Source organism: Arachis hypogaea, chromosome 5 (genome assembly GCF_003086295.3).
Source record: "Arachis hypogaea cultivar Tifrunner chromosome 5, arahy.Tifrunner.gnm2.J5K5, whole genome shotgun sequence".
NCBI lineage: Eukaryota > Viridiplantae > Streptophyta > Magnoliopsida > Fabales > Fabaceae > Arachis > Arachis hypogaea.
Window position 1 is genome coordinate 103,293,268 of NC_092040.1, and position 21,676 is coordinate 103,314,943.

The 21,676-nt window shown below is 32.8% G+C and overlaps 1 protein-coding gene across 1 annotated transcript; it reads right to left on the reverse strand.

The window, feature by feature from the left end:
* Positions 1 to 12,289: 12,289 nt before the first annotated feature.
* Positions 12,290 to 20,577, reverse strand: LOC112802388 (extra-large guanine nucleotide-binding protein 3). The gene is made up of 8 exons (XM_025845580.3): positions 19,134 to 20,577; positions 18,859 to 18,996; positions 18,161 to 18,265; positions 17,866 to 18,051; positions 16,848 to 17,025; positions 15,064 to 15,305; positions 13,326 to 13,495; positions 12,290 to 13,233 (listed from the first exon to the last, which is right to left on the reverse strand). Exons 1-8 carry the CDS (start codon positions 20,247 to 20,249, stop codon positions 12,654 to 12,656), a joined length of 2,715 nt encoding a protein of 904 aa, XP_025701365.1. The 5' UTR covers positions 20,250 to 20,577; the 3' UTR covers positions 12,290 to 12,653.
* Between the last annotated feature and the right edge of the window lie 1,099 nt (positions 20,578 to 21,676).

The window sequence follows — 21,676 nt, forward strand, 5'->3', positions numbered from 1 at the left end:
ACTTTCTTGCCAATTTCTGATCTCCCTTTATAGTAGCGATCCCTTCTACAGTTGGAAATTTCATGTATAGGTGGGGTGTAGAGTCAACTGCCGCTAGTCATTTTAAAGTGGTCCGCCTTATCAGGGCATTATAAGCAGACATGACGTCGACCACGATGTAGTCAACGCTTAACGTTCTTGACCTAGTGCATTTACCAAAGGTGGTGTGTATGACAAGATGAATCCAAGAGGTCGGATCGACATGTCCCCCAGCCCAAAAAGGTTGTCTGGATAAGCCTTCAAATCCTTTTCTTCTAACCCAAGCTTGTCGAAAGCAGACTTAAACAGTATGTCTTCCGAACTCCCTTGGTTCACCAAAGTTCTATGGAGATTTGCATTGGTAAGGATCATTGTTGTTACTACTGGATCGTCGTGGCCATGTATCACCCCTTGTGCACCCTCTTTGGTGAACAAGATTGTGGGTAAATTGGGAACTCTATTGTCTTCTCCAACTTGGTATACTTCTTTAAGATGCCTTTTTCATGAGGATTTAGTGATTCATCCTCCTGCAAACCTTCCGTTTATCATATGTATGTGCCTCTTAGGAGTTTATGGGGGTCGATTTCACCGTCTTCCATCATCATCATCTTTTTCTCTTTTTCTTTGATCGTCCGATCTCTCGGCCAAGTACCTTTCTAGCCGACCTTCTCTAGCCAACTTTTCTATGACATTCTTTAAGTCATAACAATCTTTGGTAGAATGCTCATACAGCTTGTGGCACTCACAGTATTCTGTCTGACTTCTAGCCTTTTTGTGTTTGATGGGGCGAAGAGGTGGAAGCTTTTTGGTGTGACATATTTCTCTATAAACATCTACAAGAGAAACTCGGAGTGGGGTGTGGTTATGGTATCTTCAAGACTTTTCCAAGTTGTACTCCTCCTTTTTCTTAGCATCCTTCTCCTTGTCCCGAGCTTGGTAGGACAGGTTTGGCCTCGGGGGAGGTTCTTGAAGTAAAAAATTTTCCTCCATTTTGATATACTTTTCTGTTCGCTCTTGTACTTCATACAAGGAGGTCGGTTGTCGCTTGGATATGGATTAGGAGAACAACCCTTCTTTAAGACCACTAACTAACCCCATTATTACCATTTCAGGAGGTAAGTTCTGTATTTCCAAGTAAGCTTTGTTGAATCTCTCCATATAATCTCGGAGTATCTCTCTGACTTCTTGTTTGACCCCTAGCAGGCTTGGAGCATGTTTGACTTTGTCTTTTTGAATTGAAAATAGAGTAAAGAACTTCCTTGCTAAGTCATTAAAGCATGTTACTGACCTGGGGGATAAGTTATCAAACCATTTCATTGCTGCTTTAGTCAGAGTTGTCGGGAAAGCCTTGCAACGTGTTGCATCAGAAGCATCAGCTAGATGCATCCGACTTTTGAAATTACTGCGGGGATGCCTCGGGTTGGTCGTTTCGTCATAGAGATCCATGTCGAGGGTTTTGAAATTTTTGAAAATTCTGGCTCGCATGATCTCTTCAACAAATGGATCTTCTCCTCCAAGAGGGCTTTCCTCCCGATTTGCCCAATTGCTCTGTTTAAATTAAAGGTTGGTTTCTAACTTCAAGAGCTGTTCCTCATAGTCTTTCCGTCATCGTACTTCTTTTCATAACTCTCTCTATTTCTTATTGTCGTTCAGCCTCCAGCTCGAGTTGTTCTAATCGGTCACAATGGCCGTGAACTAAACCTAATATCTCTGTCGGATGTGGAGGTTCTTCATCTTCAGGTGGGTGGACCTTCAAGTGAATCCATCATGCATGATGGTTTCTCGACGTTCTCTCCCCATAGGGGCATTTGTTCTCTCCCGGAGTAGAGGTAATACTAGCATCAAGTCATTGTTATCAGCCATACTAGTGGGGCTCTGGTTCTGACTCAGATGCCGTATGAACGTCTTCATACTGGTTATCCGCCATACGTGGATATAGACTTCCAAGTCTTCGGTAATAGCACCAATGTTTCAAGGGTTACCTGAAATGGTAGTTTGGGTCTGAACGTGAGGTCTAGACTCCTTCTGAGGTAGCGCTCGACTTGTACTGGTGCCAAGGTACCGCTGTCCAAGTTCTTCGTGAAGAGGTGGGGGTGGTACCTACAAGAAACTCCGATACTTAAGTTAGCAAGGGTTTTAAACAGATTTTTAGTAAATTGGGTTCTGAATATACTTGAAATTTTGTCAGTGTATTTATAGTAGAAAGATAACCACTTTTAGAGTAGTTTCACATTTGATGGTGAATGCTCGTTCCCCTTATCTTGAAAATTTGTTGAGATCTCCCTTCTAGATAAAATAGCAAGATAGGATGAGATATTCCTAGAGGTAGTTACTTATGCAAATAAGTAGGATTGAACCATCCTTATCATGTCCTACCTCTATAAGGTCGAACAAGTAGATGAGACTACCTTTTTGGGTGGGCTTTTATTCTTATTGGGCATGGCTTTATATTTTTGGGTCAGGATTGAATCATTTTTGTCATGCCCAACCTCTATAAGGTCGGACAAGTAGATGAGACTACCTTTTTGGATGGGCTTTTATTCTTATTGGGCATAGCTTTATATTTTTGGGTCAGGGTATATATGTTGTAGAATATGATACTGAACATTTCTACGAAAAATAATGCTATTCTTCTCCTAAAAGGGAGCTTAATGTAGTTTATACAAAGAGTAACTACCAAATCAATATCCGAAACATTCAAACATTGACAAAATAGTATTTAAAAGACATTATTGACAAAAATATCCCTAAATAATTTTAAAATCTGACAAAAAGATCAAATGTTAACTATCCTGACGGACCCAGAAAATTTATGTTGTGGGGCAAAAATAATACACATTACTATCAAAAGATATATTAATTTAAATTTAAAAATATAAAAATGCACATTCATTATTCGAATAGAAAAAAAACCAAAAATTACATTAGCTACTAACTTTTTTCACTTCAATTCTGAGAACTTCTTTTTATTAGAAGAGACTAATGGAGTGACTTCAAATTCTAGTGGTAGCTTTCTTTTGAAATATTTTTTCATTATTATTTCTAAAAATAAAAAATATATATTTTAAATTAGTAAATTGATCAATTTACTTTAAAAATTTATATGCAACATAATTACATATAATAGAATAGAACGAAAAATAAATAAATAAATAATAAGAATCACTAAATTGAGAATAAAATAAAATTAGATTAATACCTAAATTATAATTGTTTGAATTAAAATTTGCATTTGAAAAAATATCAAAAAGAGAAACAATGAAATTGAAAAATAAATAGAGTCATAGAGAGCTATATAAAATAAAACAGAGAATTTAAAATTTACCTTTTGATGAAGAAAAAATGACCACTAAATAAGGAATAGAAGAGAAGATTCAAAATATGAAACTAAGAAGAGGATTTAAAAGAATAAATGAGTGACGGCTGGGATTTGAGAATAGAAGAAGACTAAATTTAATTAGGTTAACTAATAGTTAAAATGATAGAGGGATAAAATGGGTTTGGGCCTTTTAACATTGGACTTTGTTTATATATATATATATAAATTTTTTTTGTTGAAAAATATGAAATGAGAGTGGGGCAAGTGCCCCCTCACTAGTATGCATGAGTTCGTGCCTGGTCTATCCCTATTTTTGTTAACGAAAAATACTGAAGTGGCAAACTCTCAAAGCTATATAATTATGTGATATTTTTATTTATTATTAAAATTTAATATATAAAAAAATAAAATCTCTAAATAAAAAAATTCTCAAATCATTAATCCTAACATTTAGACCGGCTCATTCTTACTGCAAAATTTGCATCTCTTAGCTTTTTCTTTTCCCCTTCACGTACGGTAGTGATGGCGCAATAGAGTTCCAGAAGAAATGACAGTCACAGTAGTAGTAGTAGTAGCTCCTCAAACTTCTTTTATATCCTCCTTCCTCATGGTTTTGATAGCATCTATAGCAAAGATGTAGCATAGTGCAAAGAGCAAATTGTTATGGAGGTCAGAGGAGACAAAAGCACAATAGATGACAACAGCAAATCAGAATCGAGAAAATAAAAAGAAGTTTGAGGAAGAAGAAGAACCTCACCTAACATAGCAAAGCAGAATGGAGCCAAATGGAGAGATGGTGGGATTGAGTGAAGACAAGAACAGAGCAATGGAGACACAATGCAGAACGGAGAGGCGGTAGCTAGCAACGAACGGCAGGGCAACAGCGAAGGACCAAAGCTGGATCATTTGACACTATGACACCGGGATCAAAGGAGTTTGTTACAGATAGGAGAGAAATTGAGGGTGGCATCAATGGAAACCAATAACTACCAAGCTCACATGAAATTTGCGAAAAATGTCCAAACTTTATAAGAACCCATTGGTCAAAGATAGTTGCAGCAGCAATGACGCAAGGAGGAGAGCATATCATTGACAACCTCCTCCAACAGTGATAGTTGCAGCGGCATCACCTCCTTCTTCTCCTTCCTCTGCATTACCGCTAGCTCCCTTACCCTCCATCATTCTCATTCCCTTTCTCTTTCTTCTGTTTCAGCCTTTTTTCTCTCTTCTATCGCTGTTCTTTTTGGCGAGCACAATGATGCCACCAGGGGCCTCCATCACTACCAGACCTTCCTGGGTATAAGAATTTAGGATTTCTTTCAATTGAACTGTGATTTTTTTTATCAAATTAAATTAAGACATTGTTTTTCCACTTTGTTATTATTTAAATTAATTAAAGAGTAAAGTATCGTTTTTGTTCCCAACGTTTGGAATAAATTCTAAAGTTGTCCATAACATTTAAATCATCCTATTTAAGTCCTTAATGTTTCAAAATTATCTCAATGTTGTCCCATCGTTAGGGATCTGTTCACAAATAATGACAAGACAAAATTGAGACGATTTTGAAATGTTAGTGACTTGAATAGGAGGAAAACGTTGGGAACAAAAATAATACATTATTTTTAGAAGAATTATCAAATCAAGTAAAATAAAAATAAATTTTAGCGGAATGAATTGCATTACAAATTCAAGATTTTTACTCATTATAGAATACTTCTAGAATGACTAGTAGATAAATTTTTGAAAAAAGAAAAAAATGAATATGATACATATATAATAAAATATAAAGTATACATTTTTATCTCTATTGTATCAAAGTTCGGGTAAAAAACGCATATAAACCGAGGACAGATTTTAATTACGCAATTCAGCCAAACCAGATTCTCATTCATCAATCAACCAAAACACACTATAATGTAATTCGAAGCAACAAAATTCGAATTAGATTTGTTCATAATTCGAATCGACTTAGCTCGAATTATGACCAATCATTGCGCACAAGTAGATCGAATCAAGTTGCCACGAATTACACAATCATAGTTCGAATTTAGTCGATTCGAATTACATGTATTTAGTGACATAGAGAAAGTTCGAATAGTATCAATTCGAATTACTCTTTTTTGCATATGTGCCACTGACGGAAAAGAGAGAGAGAGACAGAGCAGCGCTCTGCCTCTCACCCAATGTTCTGTGTTCTATCATAAAAACAATTAAGAGTTAACTGCGAGAGTAATTACGTATTAATTAGAATTTTTATTTAACTTTTATTATTAAAAGAAATTTAAATATTTTTATTTAATACATATAAATAAATACATTCAAAATTTAAATATTTTATATTTTTAATAAAAAAATTTAAATTTATAAATTTAATATGTACTCTTAAAGTACAAAATAGATAAATTCTAAAATTTATGTTAAATTTAACAATTTAACCATTTTAAATTTTATTATAATTTTATATTTTATGTACTTAATTTATATTTTAATTTTTTATAAAATCTCAATTTTTTTTACTCTAGTAATATTTCATTAGATTCATTACTCCATTTTGAGAAAGAAGACTGGCCTCCTAAAAGTTTTTATATCAAATTTTTATTTAACTCCTAATAGTTAATTTTGTTAATGAAATATTCTGTAACCAAATTTATACAAGTTCTAACTATTTTTTTTTTGTTTACCTAGCAATATTAATTTCTAATATTTTTGTTAGGGTATAAATTTACCACCACAACTACTGGCTACCTAGCAATATTAATCTCTAATTTTTAATTTTTAATTTTATTGTCAAATAATAAAAAATATAATTTTAATTTTAATAATACTTTTTAAATATTTCTAAAATTGTGTAATTATCAATAAATAAATATATATATAATATTTTTAAAAAAATAAAATTATACAATAAATATCTTTTGTATCAACTATAAAATAAATATCCAACTATCCAAGTAAGAATGTGAAAAATAATGCTAACCTAACGTAACATGGAGTAATGAATCTAATGAAATATTACTAGAGTAGAAAAAATTTGGATTTTATAAAAAATTAAAATATAAATTAAGTACATAAAATATAAAATTATAATAAAATTTAAACTGGTTAAATTGTTAAATTTAGCATAAATTTTAGAATTTATCTATTTTGTGCTTTAAGAGTACATATTAAATTTATAAATTTAAATTTTTTATTAAAAATATAAAATATTTAAATTTTGAATATATTTATTTATATGTATTAAATAAAAATATTTAATTTTTTTAATAACAAGAGTTAAATAAAAATTTTAATTAATACGTAATTATTCTCGCAGTTAACTCTTAATTGCTTTTATGATAGAATACAGAACAATGGGTGAGAGGCAAAGCGCTGCTTTGTCATCAGCTTCTCGGTCCTTCATCTTCAACACTTTTAAGTCTCTCTCTCTTCTGCCAGTGGCACACATGCAAAAAAGAGTAATTCGAATTGATACTATTCGAACTTCTCCTATGTCACTAAATGCATGTAATTCGAATTGATTAAATTCGAACTATGGTGGTAATTTGATTCGAACTACTTGTGCGCAATGGTTAGTCATAATTCGAGGTAAGTCGATTCAAATTATGAATAAATCTAATTCGAATTTTGTTGCTTCGAATTACGTTATAGTGTATTTTGGTTGATTGATGAATGAGAATCTGATTTGGCTGAATTGCGTAATTAAAATCTGTCCTTGGCTTATATGCGTTTTTTACCCTCAAAGTTCTTATGTTTAATTTAAATAAACTTTATTTTTAACTTAGAAATAAATTTTATTTTTTTTAATAATATTAATTTTTTATGGTACGTAATTATTTAATTATTTTTTAATCACATCTAAGTAAACTACACATTACTTTTATTCTAAATAAATTTATTTCTTTTATTTTACTCTTAAAGATCTTTACTCATCATAAAATGTTTATAGAATGACTAGTACATAAACTTGCGAAAAAAAGAGCATAGTACATATACCACAAAGTATAAATTATACCTTTTGTCTTTATTGTACCAAATTTTTTTAATGTTTAATTTAGTTAAATTTTATTTTTAATTTTAAAATAAATTTTAATTTTATCCTTCAATTATATCTATTTTTTACGATAAATAGTTATTTAATTATTTTTTATTGTATCTAAGTAAATTACTCTTAATCACATTACTTTCATTCTAAATAAATTAATTTTTAAATTTTAATCTTAAAAATTTTTAATCATCATAAAATGTTAGTAGAATGATTAGTACATAAACTTGCAAAAAAAAGAATGGTACATATACAATAAAGTATAAATTATATATTTTGTCTCTAATGTACCAAAATTTTTTAATATTTTATTTAGTTAAACTTTATTTTTAATTTTAAAATAAATTTAAATTTTATTCTTTAATAATATCAATTTTTTACAGAAGATAATTATTTAATTATTTTTTAATTGTATCTAAGTAAATTATTCTTAATCACATTACTTTCATCCTAAATAAATTTATTTTTTAATTTTACTCTTAATCACATTACTTTTATTCTAGGTAAATTTATTTTTGATTAAGAACAAGATTAAAAAATAAATTAAATAATTATCTGTAGTAAAAAATATTGAAATTATTAAAGAAAAAAAATTAAAATTTATTAAAAATTAAAAAAAATTTAATTAAATTAAACATTAAAGGAGTTTGGTATATTAGAAATAAAAAGATATCATTTATACTTTATTATATATGTACATTTTTTTTCTTTTTCCAAAATTTATATACTAGTCATTCTACAAGTACGAGTAAAAATCTTAAATTTGTAATGCAATTAAAATTCATTATCATTTTACTTGATTTGATAATTCTTCTAAGAGTAATGTATCGTTTTTGTCTCTAACGTTTTCGTCTTATTTTAGTCCCTAACATTTCAAAATCGTCTCAATTTTGTTCCACCGTCAATTCTGCTAACAAATCACTAGCGTCAGGATAACATTGAGACAATTTTAAAACGCTAAGGACTTAAATAAAAAAAATTAAACGTTAGGAACAACTTTAAGACTTATCTCAAATATTAAAGATAAAATTAATATTTTACTCTTAATTAAAAAAAACCAAGTAAATAGATTATTGGAGAGAGTTGGCCATATAATCAATTCTGTTTGCTACTTCAGCATTTTTCGTTAATAAAATAGAGAGAATAATGTTTTATTATGTTTGTCAAATTTTAAAATTATTTTAGAATTTTTTGTTAATAATATTTTTTAAATACTATTTTATCAGTATTTGAATTTTTCGAATAATGATTTAGTAGTTACTTTTTGTACAAATAAAAAAAATTTGATGAATTTTACCGAATTTCAGAAATTGTTAGTGTATTTCCATGTCACGTTTGTAATGATACATACAATAATAATGTTAATATATGTTTAATCAATTATATATAAAGGTGGCAGTAAGTCCAGCAAAATCAAATCAGGTTAAGTTCAAATCCAATTTCATAAAAATTGAACTTGATTCATAACTTAACTCATTTTTTAACTTAATAGTAAATCTCAAATTCAGTTAATTAGAAGCTCACGCAGTGATCGCTCAAACTAACAAGATTAATAAAAAACACAATTCATAAAAATTATAATTACATATATAAACTTCAGCCATATGCATTATCTTTAGTAAATATGCGCTCTCTCTCCCTTTTTTTCTCTCTCTTTATATATATAAAAGTATATATATAAAAGAGTAAAATATATTTTTATTTTTATTATTTTTTAATTTTATTTTTTTAATTTTATTTCAGAAATTTTTTAATTTATATTAAATATATTTTTTATTGTTAATATTTTAAAAAAATTAGAAGTAATTTAATAATAAGTTCACAAAAATAACCTTCAACATAAATAAATCAGACATAGTTGTTATGCATTATTATTGAATAGATCCTAAATTTTTTAAATTTTTAATTGTTATATATATATTTGATACAAATCGAAAATTTTAGAAACAAAATTGATGTAAAACAAATTTTAGAGATATTTTTAAAATTTTTAACAAACTTAAAAAAATATATTTTATCCTATAACAAATGATAATTATAAATTTTATAATAAAAGATTAACATAAATATATTACATACTTATTATAAATTAAAAGTATAAAATAAATAATATATATTAATAATAATGTAAGTATTTATAGTTTATAATAATTAATATATTATCTAACCAAACTCATCATGAGTTGTTGAGTTGAATCTATTTAATTTTAAATTTATCTTATTTAATATATGAACTCAAATTTAACTTCATATTTATTCGTAAACTCATCATAAACTCAACTTATAAACTGTTAAATTTGAATCAATTCATAAATCAATTCGATTCTCTTCCAATCCTAATTATATATATAATTTGACAACTATAAAATATTATAAAAAATATTATTAGAACCTAGATCTGTCATCAAAAAGTCAAGTCAGTATTACCCGATGAAACTTGCATGCATAAGACAATATATAATAAGAAGTAAAATAACAGGAAACGGTGATCTCAGGGTATGAAACCTTTTCCTTATTTTAATAACTCTACTAAATAAGACGACGCAATAGACTATAACTATATTTTAATTTTAATATGAGACAGAAAATTTTCCTAAATCAAATTCACAGGTTAGCCTTTTCTGTCTTTTTGTTTTCAAGCTATATATGCGGTTTGAGTTTGACCCTTTCTATTATTTTTGTCTTCCCATCGAAGGGCTATATGATCACGCTACCTACCACTTCTTGTGACATAGGAAAGCACACGTACGGTGGGGTGGCTTAAGAATTTGATATTATCCATTCTTGACATGTTCAAACCCTTCTAATAATTTGAGAAATTCTTCTGAAAATAAGTAAGTGCTTTTATTATGATTAATTAATTAATATTTATATTAGTACTATAAGTTTATTATTGTTTTTATTTAAAATTAAAAATATTAGTGTACTTGAAACTAATTTTAAATAGACAAAATAAACAAAAATATTATATTAAAAATTAGTCATTATTATATTGGGCAATAGGGAGACTTTAAACTCCCTTCCCCCTTCAAAAAAAAAAATTAGGAAAAATAGCAAATTGTTGATAAAACTCTAAAATGGTATTTTCTTTTGACTCAATTTTTTTTTTATTTGAGAATTCATTTCATTTTTTGGGGGCTACAAAAAAGAAAAAAAGAAGAAGATTTAGTTACGATTAAAAAAAAATATATGAATACATATGATTTTAGTTTATTTTTAATGTGTATTTTTTATTTAACATATTTTATATATGAATGGTTGATTTAATAATTAATTTTTAGTGTATTTGACATTATTGCAAAATAAATAATGTAGAATAAAAATATTCGTTTACTCTCAAAACGCACAAGAAATTCTATAATAATTTCATTGCAAATCATATATAGCTTTTTTAAAATAGATAAATAAATAAATTTATAGTGAGCCTCCCATTTTTTATTATTTTATTTTCCCTCCTTTGTGGAGACTGGAGACCAAAGGCTTTGACTTCCTTTCGTGTATGTGCAATCGATCTCATTAATATTTAATACGAGTAGTAGTTAAATACTTGTTTCGTTTGTTTTAATTATTTGATGACATGAATAATAACAGGGTCTCGCGACTATAGATGACCAAATTGAATTAGAGAATTTGAATTCCTATGCTAATAGGCGAGCCAGCTATTTCGGAACGTTGATTCACAATGGTTGAGTAGCGATTAATCAGACTACTCCGTTATTGAGTCTCTTGGTATTTTTATGATTTATTATTTATATAGCCTATGTTAAGAGATCGGCAAGATTAATCCTGCGGTGTTGGAATATTCGTCCAAGGTTTAAAAAAAATCAATGTCAATAATAAATCAAGAGAGTTCAGACTTCTGAGTCTTTAACTACGCAGAAAAATTACACGACTACATGTAATGTAATTATTCAAAAATAAAAGATAAAAAAGAAAAAGGTAAGGACCTAAAATGAGAAGTTTGACACTTTGACTTTTATTATTATAGGAGAGATACTTCAATTGCCATAAAATATTAGCAACTTTTTTACTATGAGTTAAGAGGGGCAGGAATTGAGTGAGTTGCCATTCATGGTTAGGTATGTATTTGAAACAAGCACAGTGACTGCCGGCTACAATGGAGCCACCCCAAGTCAAACCCTTCTTTCTTCTTTTCTTTTTATTTTTTTTGGTCAGAAGTTTTTCTTCTTTTCAAATCGTACATGTAATGGTCCAACCTTGGGGTACATACTTGCGTTTAAGACTATATGCAGAACGATATAATTGAACAAAATTAAGACGACTGAGTAAACTACTAAGTTTGTACATTATTGTGCTCATGACACTGACAGTGAAAAATTATGTTACCTAATCTCATTGATCAGAGTTAATTTAATCATAGTTAGTTTAGCTGTTAGAACAACTGTCAAGTTAGGTAGTATTCGGTTATTTTCCAATTTTCAGTTTTGCGTAACTTGTATAGTGCTCATGTTCATGTATACAAGTTGGAACTTTTTATATCATCAAGGCATTATTCTGTATTCATCACCATTCTAGATCAAAAATGCTACTTGTCCTTTGTCTTTAATCAGTCTTTTTAAAGATGTATTATTAAATTAATTTAAATACTCACTTTCACGATAAAAAACAATATTTAAAAGATACTTAGTTACACTAAAAAATCCAAAAATGGAACTATAACTTGCTGGTAAAATCTCCAACCTATTTCATTAACCTTGAGTCTAGTGTTCGACTCTCATATCCCTCAATAACAGATTTTCACTTTCTTCGCCCTCAGTTTTGTTCTCTCACACCTTAGCTCAACACCTTTGTTACAAAATTAAGATATCAAAATAAACAAAAGAATAGTTAAGATATCCCAAATATGTGGTGACCAAGGGTTTCCTTAAATAAGGCTCAACAGAGGAAAGTAAAAGAAAAAATCAGCTTTTCAATTTTTTTTCTTCTCAATTTAAGCTGAACAATATTATCAATATAAGCTGTACATACAACAAATCACCTCTAGATTTACAAGCTCTTAAGCAAATTAGCTTATTCGTGATGAGGAAAAAATCATTCTGAACCTGATCAGCAATACCCTACAAAAACAAAGAAAAATAACATACTACACTTTTCCCACCCAACTAACTCCCCCACCCCCAAACAAACCCGTCCTTAATATATTCAATGCTCCTGCTATCTGCAAATTCTTTGGAGCAGTGAGACACTCTCCCGCGTCGGTAATCCGAACTCTCGTGTCAATTTTGATTGTTAAGGGGAAACAAGCTTCGCAACTCATTCCTGTCTAATGTATGGAGAAGAGCTCACTTCTGTACTGTAAAAGGACTCTTCTGCATTGATTTCATATTCATCATCCTTCTCATCATCCCATTTGATTATCTCCCTTATGTATTTGAAGGCCTCGTCAACAGACCCTCGATCCCGGCCTCGGGTTTGCCCGACAAACAGCTTCTGGCCGGTAATGGAATAATAAAGCTCCTTGAATCTCACAGCTATGTAGTAAAATGCTTGGTGTGCTAGGGCGTGATTATTGTGATGGGGCCTCACAGGACAAAAGTCTGAAAACCACTCGCAAGTTGAAAGAGGAGCTTTATTTATCTTGTCTTCAAAAGCATCGTACTTATTTAGCAGAAGCACAAAAGGGGTGTCTTTGAAACAAGGATGCCTCACAAGGCTCTCAAAAAGATCCCTGCTTGCCAGCATCTTGTTACGAAACTGACTGGTACTTGTAGGCCACACTTGGTCATAGTCACTTAGGGCAACACAGAATATAACCACCCTCACATCTTCAAACATTTCCAACCATTTGCAACCATCACGAAGACCCTTCGAATTTATCCGAATCAATTGATATCTGATCCAATGACAATGGAAATGTGTTAATGAATATTTTCAAGGAAGCCTCCACCCTTAAAGAGGAAGGAAAACGAAAGAGAATGAATTTACTTGCTTAAGGGAGGTGGTGCATTAAGATTTTCACTGTATATCTCAGACATGGGACTCCTATCATCGAATGAGAATTCCATGAAGGCAAGACCATTGCTCTGAGTGACTCCTTCAGCGTACAATACATCCTTCTCAGAAGGTTCATACTCATTGCTAGATATTTCTATCGCCTGTGGATTAAACACCGTGACAACAGAAATAATGGAAGTCAATGTATTTATAGCCTGTCATTTACAATAATAGACCAAGACAGATGACAAGGAACAAAAGAACCAAACCAAATCCGAACTAGTAAACTCCAATCGTGGTCCACCTAGATATATCTTGAACAAAGGAATACATAATAAGATCCAGACAGATCACAAGGTAGGAGTTGTAAAATTTAAGACAATCAGTTTAAAAATTACAAGACTGTTTCAGATATCGTTTTAAAGATCAAGTATATTTGGTTCTTCAATCCATATAAAAACAAGCAAATACAACTGTAATCAGAGATATACAGATACCGGATATCCAATTGTGGCCTTTGCAGCATGGTAATTTATTAGGGAATTTAATATGAGCCATGCATTAGTTACTCACACCCAACATGTCATTTGGAACCAATATTAAATAACTTGAGATAATCAACTAATAACATATACTTTCCAATGTTTTGTTATTTTTTAAAAGTAAACACTGAAATTGGTCTTAACGAATTTTAAATCAGACAATTTGGTCCCAACAAATTTTTGTCACTAGAAGTCCTCAAGAATTACTCCCATTAGACAAATTGATCCCTCCGTCACGTTTAATCAAATTTTTAATATGTGCGTTCGACAAATAACTCCCTAACAATTTTTATTACAAGGCAATAAAGTCCCAAAAATATCATTATAAGATAGATTAGTTCCCTTCAAAACGCCGGAGGGACAATTTGTGTGACGGGAGTAATTCTTGAGGACTTGTAGATAATAAAAATTTGTTGGAGAGCAAAGTGTCTGACCTAGAATTCTTTGGAGATCAATCTGGATATTTACATGTTCTTTAATTACTAATATAGAATTTATTAGTTCCTCAAACATTGTCATTATTTAATGTTCATAAGTATTTTGACTGCATACAATGTGTCTAAAATTTTGCACCTTGTAAATAAACATTGCACTTGAAGTTTTTTTAATTTTTCCTTATTTTTCTGATTTAATCCTAACAAATGGGAGGATCAAACACTGCACTATCATCAGTTATACTTATACCATAAAAAGGTTCGTTCATTCATTCAGATGAGCTAACCTATTTAACACCCTAATTCTTTCAAGTTCTTTCTGTTTAAAAAATAAAACTAAAAAAAAAAAAGACTACAGAACCCTTGTTAGGGAGGAGAAACAAATAGACACACGTCTTCAAAAAATTGTTTCTAGCTAATTACATTAAAAGTTGAATTGCACCTCTCACTCTCTCAGTGGATGTCTATCTATATATATATATGACATTTGGATTTCTATATTAAAACAATAATATTGACAACCCTTTTCCTGATTCTAAGTTTTCACTTTCTTTCTGTAAGATTATCATATTAGTTGCTTCTTTCATGCCACCAATTAACAAAACAAGAAAGTACAAGGTGAATCCAAAGTACAGGAAAGCACTGAGAGAAAGATGTGTTAAAGATAAATATATAGTTATAACAGAGTGATGATTAACGGTTAGCATTATCAAATGCAAATACTTCTCAAGACGACAATTGAAAGAAACATACCCGATCCAAAAAATATTTAGCAACATCAGGAAGATTATGCAATTCCTCTCTTCTCTTGTATGTTTCCTGAACAGCAGGATCTCTCCAGATCTCATCTACCATAGGAGCATACTCACGGGTAGCAGCAGGAAAGAAAGCCTCCAAATCTCCTGTAGCCATAATATCCAGCAACCAGTCAGAAAAATGCTTGAATCTTTGATTGATTGAGTAGATGGTGGGCTTGTTTTCTTCTGCTGTTGTTCCTGCAATATTTATTGCACAATTAGATATTTGGATTCACACATGTAGCTCCCACATTTACAAAGACATTACTATTATTTGGAGAAAAGAAGAATGTCAATAAGTTGAAGCGCAGAAAAACAATGATAAAATATCATCATGCAAATTGCATCATCTGCAAAATTCACAAGGGAAGAAAAAATGGAGAGACATTGGGAACTGCTTACTGCAAAAATTAAATGCTTAGAGAGCAAAATAACCCAGTCTATCAGTATAACACAGTTAAACTTCCTTGGAACAAATAGTACAAGTAGAAAGAACTCTTACCAAGACCAAATACCCATTAGAAAAGACCTTACTGAAAATGGTTTTATTGAAAATTTGGTTTTGATAGAGCCCAATGGCATCAATTGGTCCATGTTAACGACCCACCTAGTGAGATAAGGGTTGCTCTTATCAGTTCAGATTATCTTTATTCTCATGTTCACTATTGTCTACAAATATAAATGAGTCAACCGAAGTAAATTTAGATCAAGTTTAACATCTGTATAATGGGTGTGAATCTACTGAATATTGGGGCCAAAAGGCCAAAATTGTGGACATCTATCACTACACAATCAGAAGACATCACCAGCTAGTATCAAAAAGTGCCTTTCTATTAGCCATGTAAGCACCGCATTTTATATATACTAGTGTATTAATAGGCACTAATGTGCCTATTAATTCACCTTTTTATTTGTTGGGTATAAAATTAATAAGAGTAAAGTTAGTTGAGATGGCAAGTGACCTATAACTTAATTAAGAGGTCTTGGATTCAAGTATTGGAAGAAACAAAAAAAAAATTTCCAAGAATTATATATAACGAAAGGGTATTTTAGGAAGGAAATTTGGACATATCTATTTCATACTAACCCATCCAAGCATAATCTAAGTGAGTTTTAATTAAATGTACCAATTTTACAACAATCTGAGATTATACCAAATAGATATTGATAAGCAAATTGTGACAATTACAGTAAGAAATATACAGAGCTAAACCATAACCTGCAAGTTCTATGGAAACACAAAGCATTAAGCCTCACTTATAAAAATGTCTAGTTTGGCAAATCTTTGTGGTAGTGTACAGTCTATGATACTACTGTATGGTCTACTTGGCTAGAGTGTAACTCTCACTCTTTTACTAGCAGGTATACTGAAAGATAGGAAGGCCTTGTTTTTGATATCTTCATCCCTTGATATTAATGATGATCTCTTGTCCTCTCCTCTACTCTGTTTACAATATTCTTCCTTCTATTTTGTGTTGTGATTATTCTATCCAAAGATTAATTTATAAGTCTACCATAGTCTACCATAATGTATAACTTCAAGAAATACATGGACCGAATGTGAACAGTTTAGTAACTTTTTTCTTAATCACACTGGTATTTTGTATAACTTCAACAACCAAAATTTAGTAAATAATAACAACGCCATAAAATGGCAGGCCATGTGAGACTTCAACTTAATGCATATCCTGAAAATCATTCCAGCTGAGAGGAAGGAGGGAAAGAAAAGCATAATCCTACCTGGTCCAGATCCTTCACCATTTAACGAAGTAGATTCTTTCTCAGCCAGAGCTTCCTCTTCAAACTGCTCTCGTCCTTCCAGCAAAATACTGAGATACTTGTACATATTGCTTTGGATCATGAGCTTGATGTTCTGCAACTCATCTTCAGTAAACTTGCTTCCATATAAAAACTTAGCCTGTTACAGGTAGGGAAAAAGACTATTCTTTAATGAAGGTGTAGAAAGGTAAAACGAACATGAAAACAACTAGTAACTTAGCATAAAAACTAACTATATAATTTTTTGAATAACAAATGCAAAATGTGAAAAGGAAGAAAATAAGTTTAACCATGCAGAACATAACCACACAGATTCAAAAGCATGTTCCTTCCGTGTCTACACTTAATCATAACAGGCAAACTAATAACTGCTAACAAATTATGCTAGAAACAAAACGATAAAAGGAAGGTAAATAGACAATAACATTACATCTAAAAATACCTATATAAATATACATCTGCACACTTTATGAATGTGGTACCATGGTAGGGACACATAACTTGTGCACAGAATTATTGGTAGATTCATGCGGCTAAAAAATTTAGATATGGAAGTAGGATGAGTGTTATACCTTAACATGGTAACTTTTGGTGTTTTTTAAACCTATGGGAGGTATACAAATCGGACCCTCCGATTTGTGTTTAAAAAATTTTAAAAATTTGGGGTGCACAAATCGGACCTTCCGATTTGTGTTTAAAAAATTAAAAAAATTTGGAGTACACAAATCGGAGGGTCCATGACTATACATGATGAAAGCCTGAAAACAGTGTATTAACCTACTTTCGATTACTATAAAGCACATGAACTGATAGACTCTTCACTAAAGCCCTTAGACAAGCACAAGAAAAAAGCAGACGATAGTAACCCCAAATTAGCTACGTCAAATTAAATTAAATACAGCCAGAGACATGAAATAGTGGAAGTATGACAGAAAAGTGGGAGATAGAGGAAGTGAATGAGAAAGTAACAGACACATGCCTGTTTAAAGAGAGTGGCCGTTCCAGATCCTTCCATACCAAACAACAAAAGTTTCTGAACTCTACCATGGTCCAGATACTCAGGGACAGACCTTGTCGAATAATTAGTAGCATTATCTTTGACCCCAGGAGGATTAGTGGGTGGTACAGGCAATGAGAATAATGAACAAATGAAACGAGTGGACGCCTGCCTACCATAAACCAAACCAGTATTGTATAAAAAAACCAAATCAAGACATATTTTTCCAGGCCCAAATCGAACAATAGATATTCATTGTTATCGGATAAGAGAGAACCTTTCCCCATATGTTTCCCTTGATATTGTTTTGGCCTTCTTCCTCATAAGATCCATCATCATAAACCCAGAAATGGGTATCACGTGGGCATTGTACATTTGCCAGCTGCAATGATAGCAACAAAAGTTACAAAGTCAATCCATATTAAACAATGATATTGCGTCCCATCGTGAATCATGTCTTAATTCAACTGACAATGATTAAATTTGGCAAATTTCTGATTGAAAAACTAACACTGAAAACTTCCAATGCTGTTAGATTTGTAAGATCAAATGAGGAGCCTTAGAACTCACAGTTACACAATTGAATCAATATCACCACTAGCAGAACAAGAAAGACAAGATTCGAGGTTTCTTTCACTAAAGATTGTCGCAATGAATTTAAAAGGGGGGAACAGAATTATCCATGGAAACCTTCTTCGCACCTTTCTTGCACTTATGATTTATTACATGTTCAACAGTTTAAACTGTAAATACAAAAATGATTTATCACAGAACACTGTAGACTGTGTAGAGTTGTCTAGTTTATATAGTCAACTCTACCCAGTGTGATTAAAGCTTTGTTCTTGTAACAAGAAACAATAACTTGGTAGAAGGACTACAGGAGAACATGATGCTCTTCACTCACAATGTTCTACAGCTTTCTTCATAAACAAATCACAGGCTTAAAAAACAAGAAAGGAGAAATATGATTATTACCTTTAACATTCTGAGTTCAATCTTCGTTATTTCGCGACCATTCATGTAAACCCTTGTATTTCCATTGCTTGCTTCAGATTGAAGTTTGCCTCCGATATTCAGCTTCGAACTTATTATCTTGTCAGGCTTCTCTCCCTCCTAAAATGGATCACTCCCAAATTAAGGAAAACAAAAAAGAGAACCAATAATCTAAAGAAGGCAGCTAAGAAGAAACATTGCATCTTCCGAACACACGCAAAGCAAACAACAACAAAAATAATAGGTTCAAATTTCACCTTGCCCCAAAGTCCTGAATCCTTGTCATACCAATACCTCCCAGGCTTCAACTTCTGAGGCGGGATAGGACAGCCAAGAATCTCAGCCAATTCCTCTTGCCTCAACTGCCTGCCATTGACGATGAGCTGCTCCGGCCGGAGCTGGTTTGCGGCACACTCCTTCTCTGCCTTCATTATCTGCCTAATCTCCAAGGGGCTACAAACTTTAGAAAGAAGCCTAGAACTCTTTCCTAAGCTTGACCTCTTGGACTCATCTATAGGCTTCCGAATGCAGCTTACGCATTTTCTACCCTCAGGCATAGAACCCATAGCCTTCAACACACAGTTACTACAATACCTAGCATCACACACCAAACAAGCTTCTTTCTCCTTCAACCTATTCGCATTCCCACACCTGCTACAAATCCAACGCTTCTTCGGCGCGGCAGAGGCGGCGCGTGCCGCCGTTGCAGCTACCGGAGATCCTACCGGCTCTGTCGCCGCCGATCTCGGGGAAGTGTAACCGTCATCGTCTTCATCATCGTCGTCATCATCATATTCAGAATCCCTAGGAGTATTGAAGGTAACCGTTGTAGGGCGCTTACCTTCAACGGCGCGGGGAGCCGAGCTTGGAGCCGCCGTCTGCGGTGGAGACGAAGCGGAGCTGACAGCATCGTCGGCAGCATCCTCGCCTGAGAACTCCGACCGATCGACCTCGCCGCTGCGCGAATCAAACTGCGTCCTCGACACCGACAACGACCTCTGACTCTCCGCCGCCGGACTCCGCGGTTCACAACCGAATCCACTACCGTTTCCGTTTCCGTTACCGTTGCGGACGCGGGAGAACCGTGAGAAACGCGAGTGAACTGGCATGGCGACTGGGATCGGAGACGCGGCGGAATAGTCGGAGGCGGCGGAGGCGACGGATGGAGTGCGAATCGGAGCTGCGGCGGCGGTAGCGGCAGCGATTTCGACCGGATCGACTCTGGGAACATCATATGGAACCGGAGGACCAACGTATTCAACGGCGATAGAGTAATCGAGCTGCTCCTCGTCGGGCAAGGGTGCGCCGGCGGGAAGCATGCGGCGGAGGACGTCCTCCCAGGTTTTGTCGTCCTCGGGAGAGTCAGATGCCATAGGGAAAGTATGTTTAGATAGCGAGAAAGTGCGGGAAAATTGAGAAGGAAAGTGAGGGAAAGTATATTTTTGGAGACTGGGGGAATGAAAGGGTACACCCTCAAAGGGGATGAAAAGGTTTAGTCATCTTTTTGGGTAAGAGAGAGAGAGAGAGAGAGAGAGAAGTGACAGAGTCTGTGATTTGTGCACTGCGTTTGTGTGTGTGTGTGTGAGTTGTCAGATGCTTCAGTTGGCAGAAAGAAAACGGAGCTACTTGACGGCCGACTCTGTCTTAGCTGACGGCGGTGATTCCGTTATGTATGACGTCAACGTGATCGCATTCTGATTTCTGAATGTTCACGAGTAAGGAAAGTTTATTTAACAATTTATTGATTAATGTCTTAGTTAGCGAGCTGAGCGCGACAAGTGGCAGGGAAAGCACAAATTGGAGGGTCCGTTTTCTCACCTATAACACTGACCGTCATACAAGATTCATGGTTCGATTTATAGTATATCTGATACCACACTAAGGTGAAGCACTATCCTTCTCCATAACGGGTCCAACACATACTATACTTCCATATAAAAATTAAAAAATTTTATTTTTCGCAAACTCAATTTTTTTCAATTTTTTTCTTTTTTTATATAAATGGAAGAAACACTTTAACTAAAATGTTTGGGGGTGTGGTACAATGGAGCACCACGACAGCTCTTCTAGGATTTCTACTCAGTGATTGATCTTGTCCAACAAAATACTAAAAAAGTTAAGGCGTGAGACGTCGATTTTAATCAGTAAGGGGATGCAATGAAAATTTGTACTGACAACACAGAGAAAATGGTAATAAATCCTAAAATATCATATAAAAATATTTCTTCTGATTGTATTCAGGTCGATAGATGATGAAAATAATATTTTGAATAAGAACATCACGGAAGATGAACCTAATTCGAATCGATGGTACAAAAAAGATGAGGACTTATTGAATAAGGATAAAGCTTTCGATCCTTGTCCGGAAATTAAAGTTTCAAAAGAGGAATTTGATGAATGATGCAAATCCTGGCATGCTGCTCTCATTGTCAAAGTACTCGAAAAAAAAATCATTTAGAAATCATGGAACAATGTCTGAATAGAGATTGGACAAATAAAGGTTAAGAATGTCTGAAGGTTGATAAAGCTACATCGATTCATTCGAGAGGATGCTTCGCAAGGATATGTGTAGAAATTGACTTATCAAAAAAATTGATCCCAAGAATATCTGTTCTGAAAAATACTCTAAGCATTGAATATAAGGGACTTCACCTGATTTATTTCAACTCCGGAGTTTATGGCCACCGCTCTGAGTCATGTGGAGAGGCACCTATTATTGGGGAGGATCACCGGGGGGAGGTGGAGAAAGGGAAACGGTGGTTTTCAATGGTGACGCAATTGCTGATGGCCAGAAAAGGCA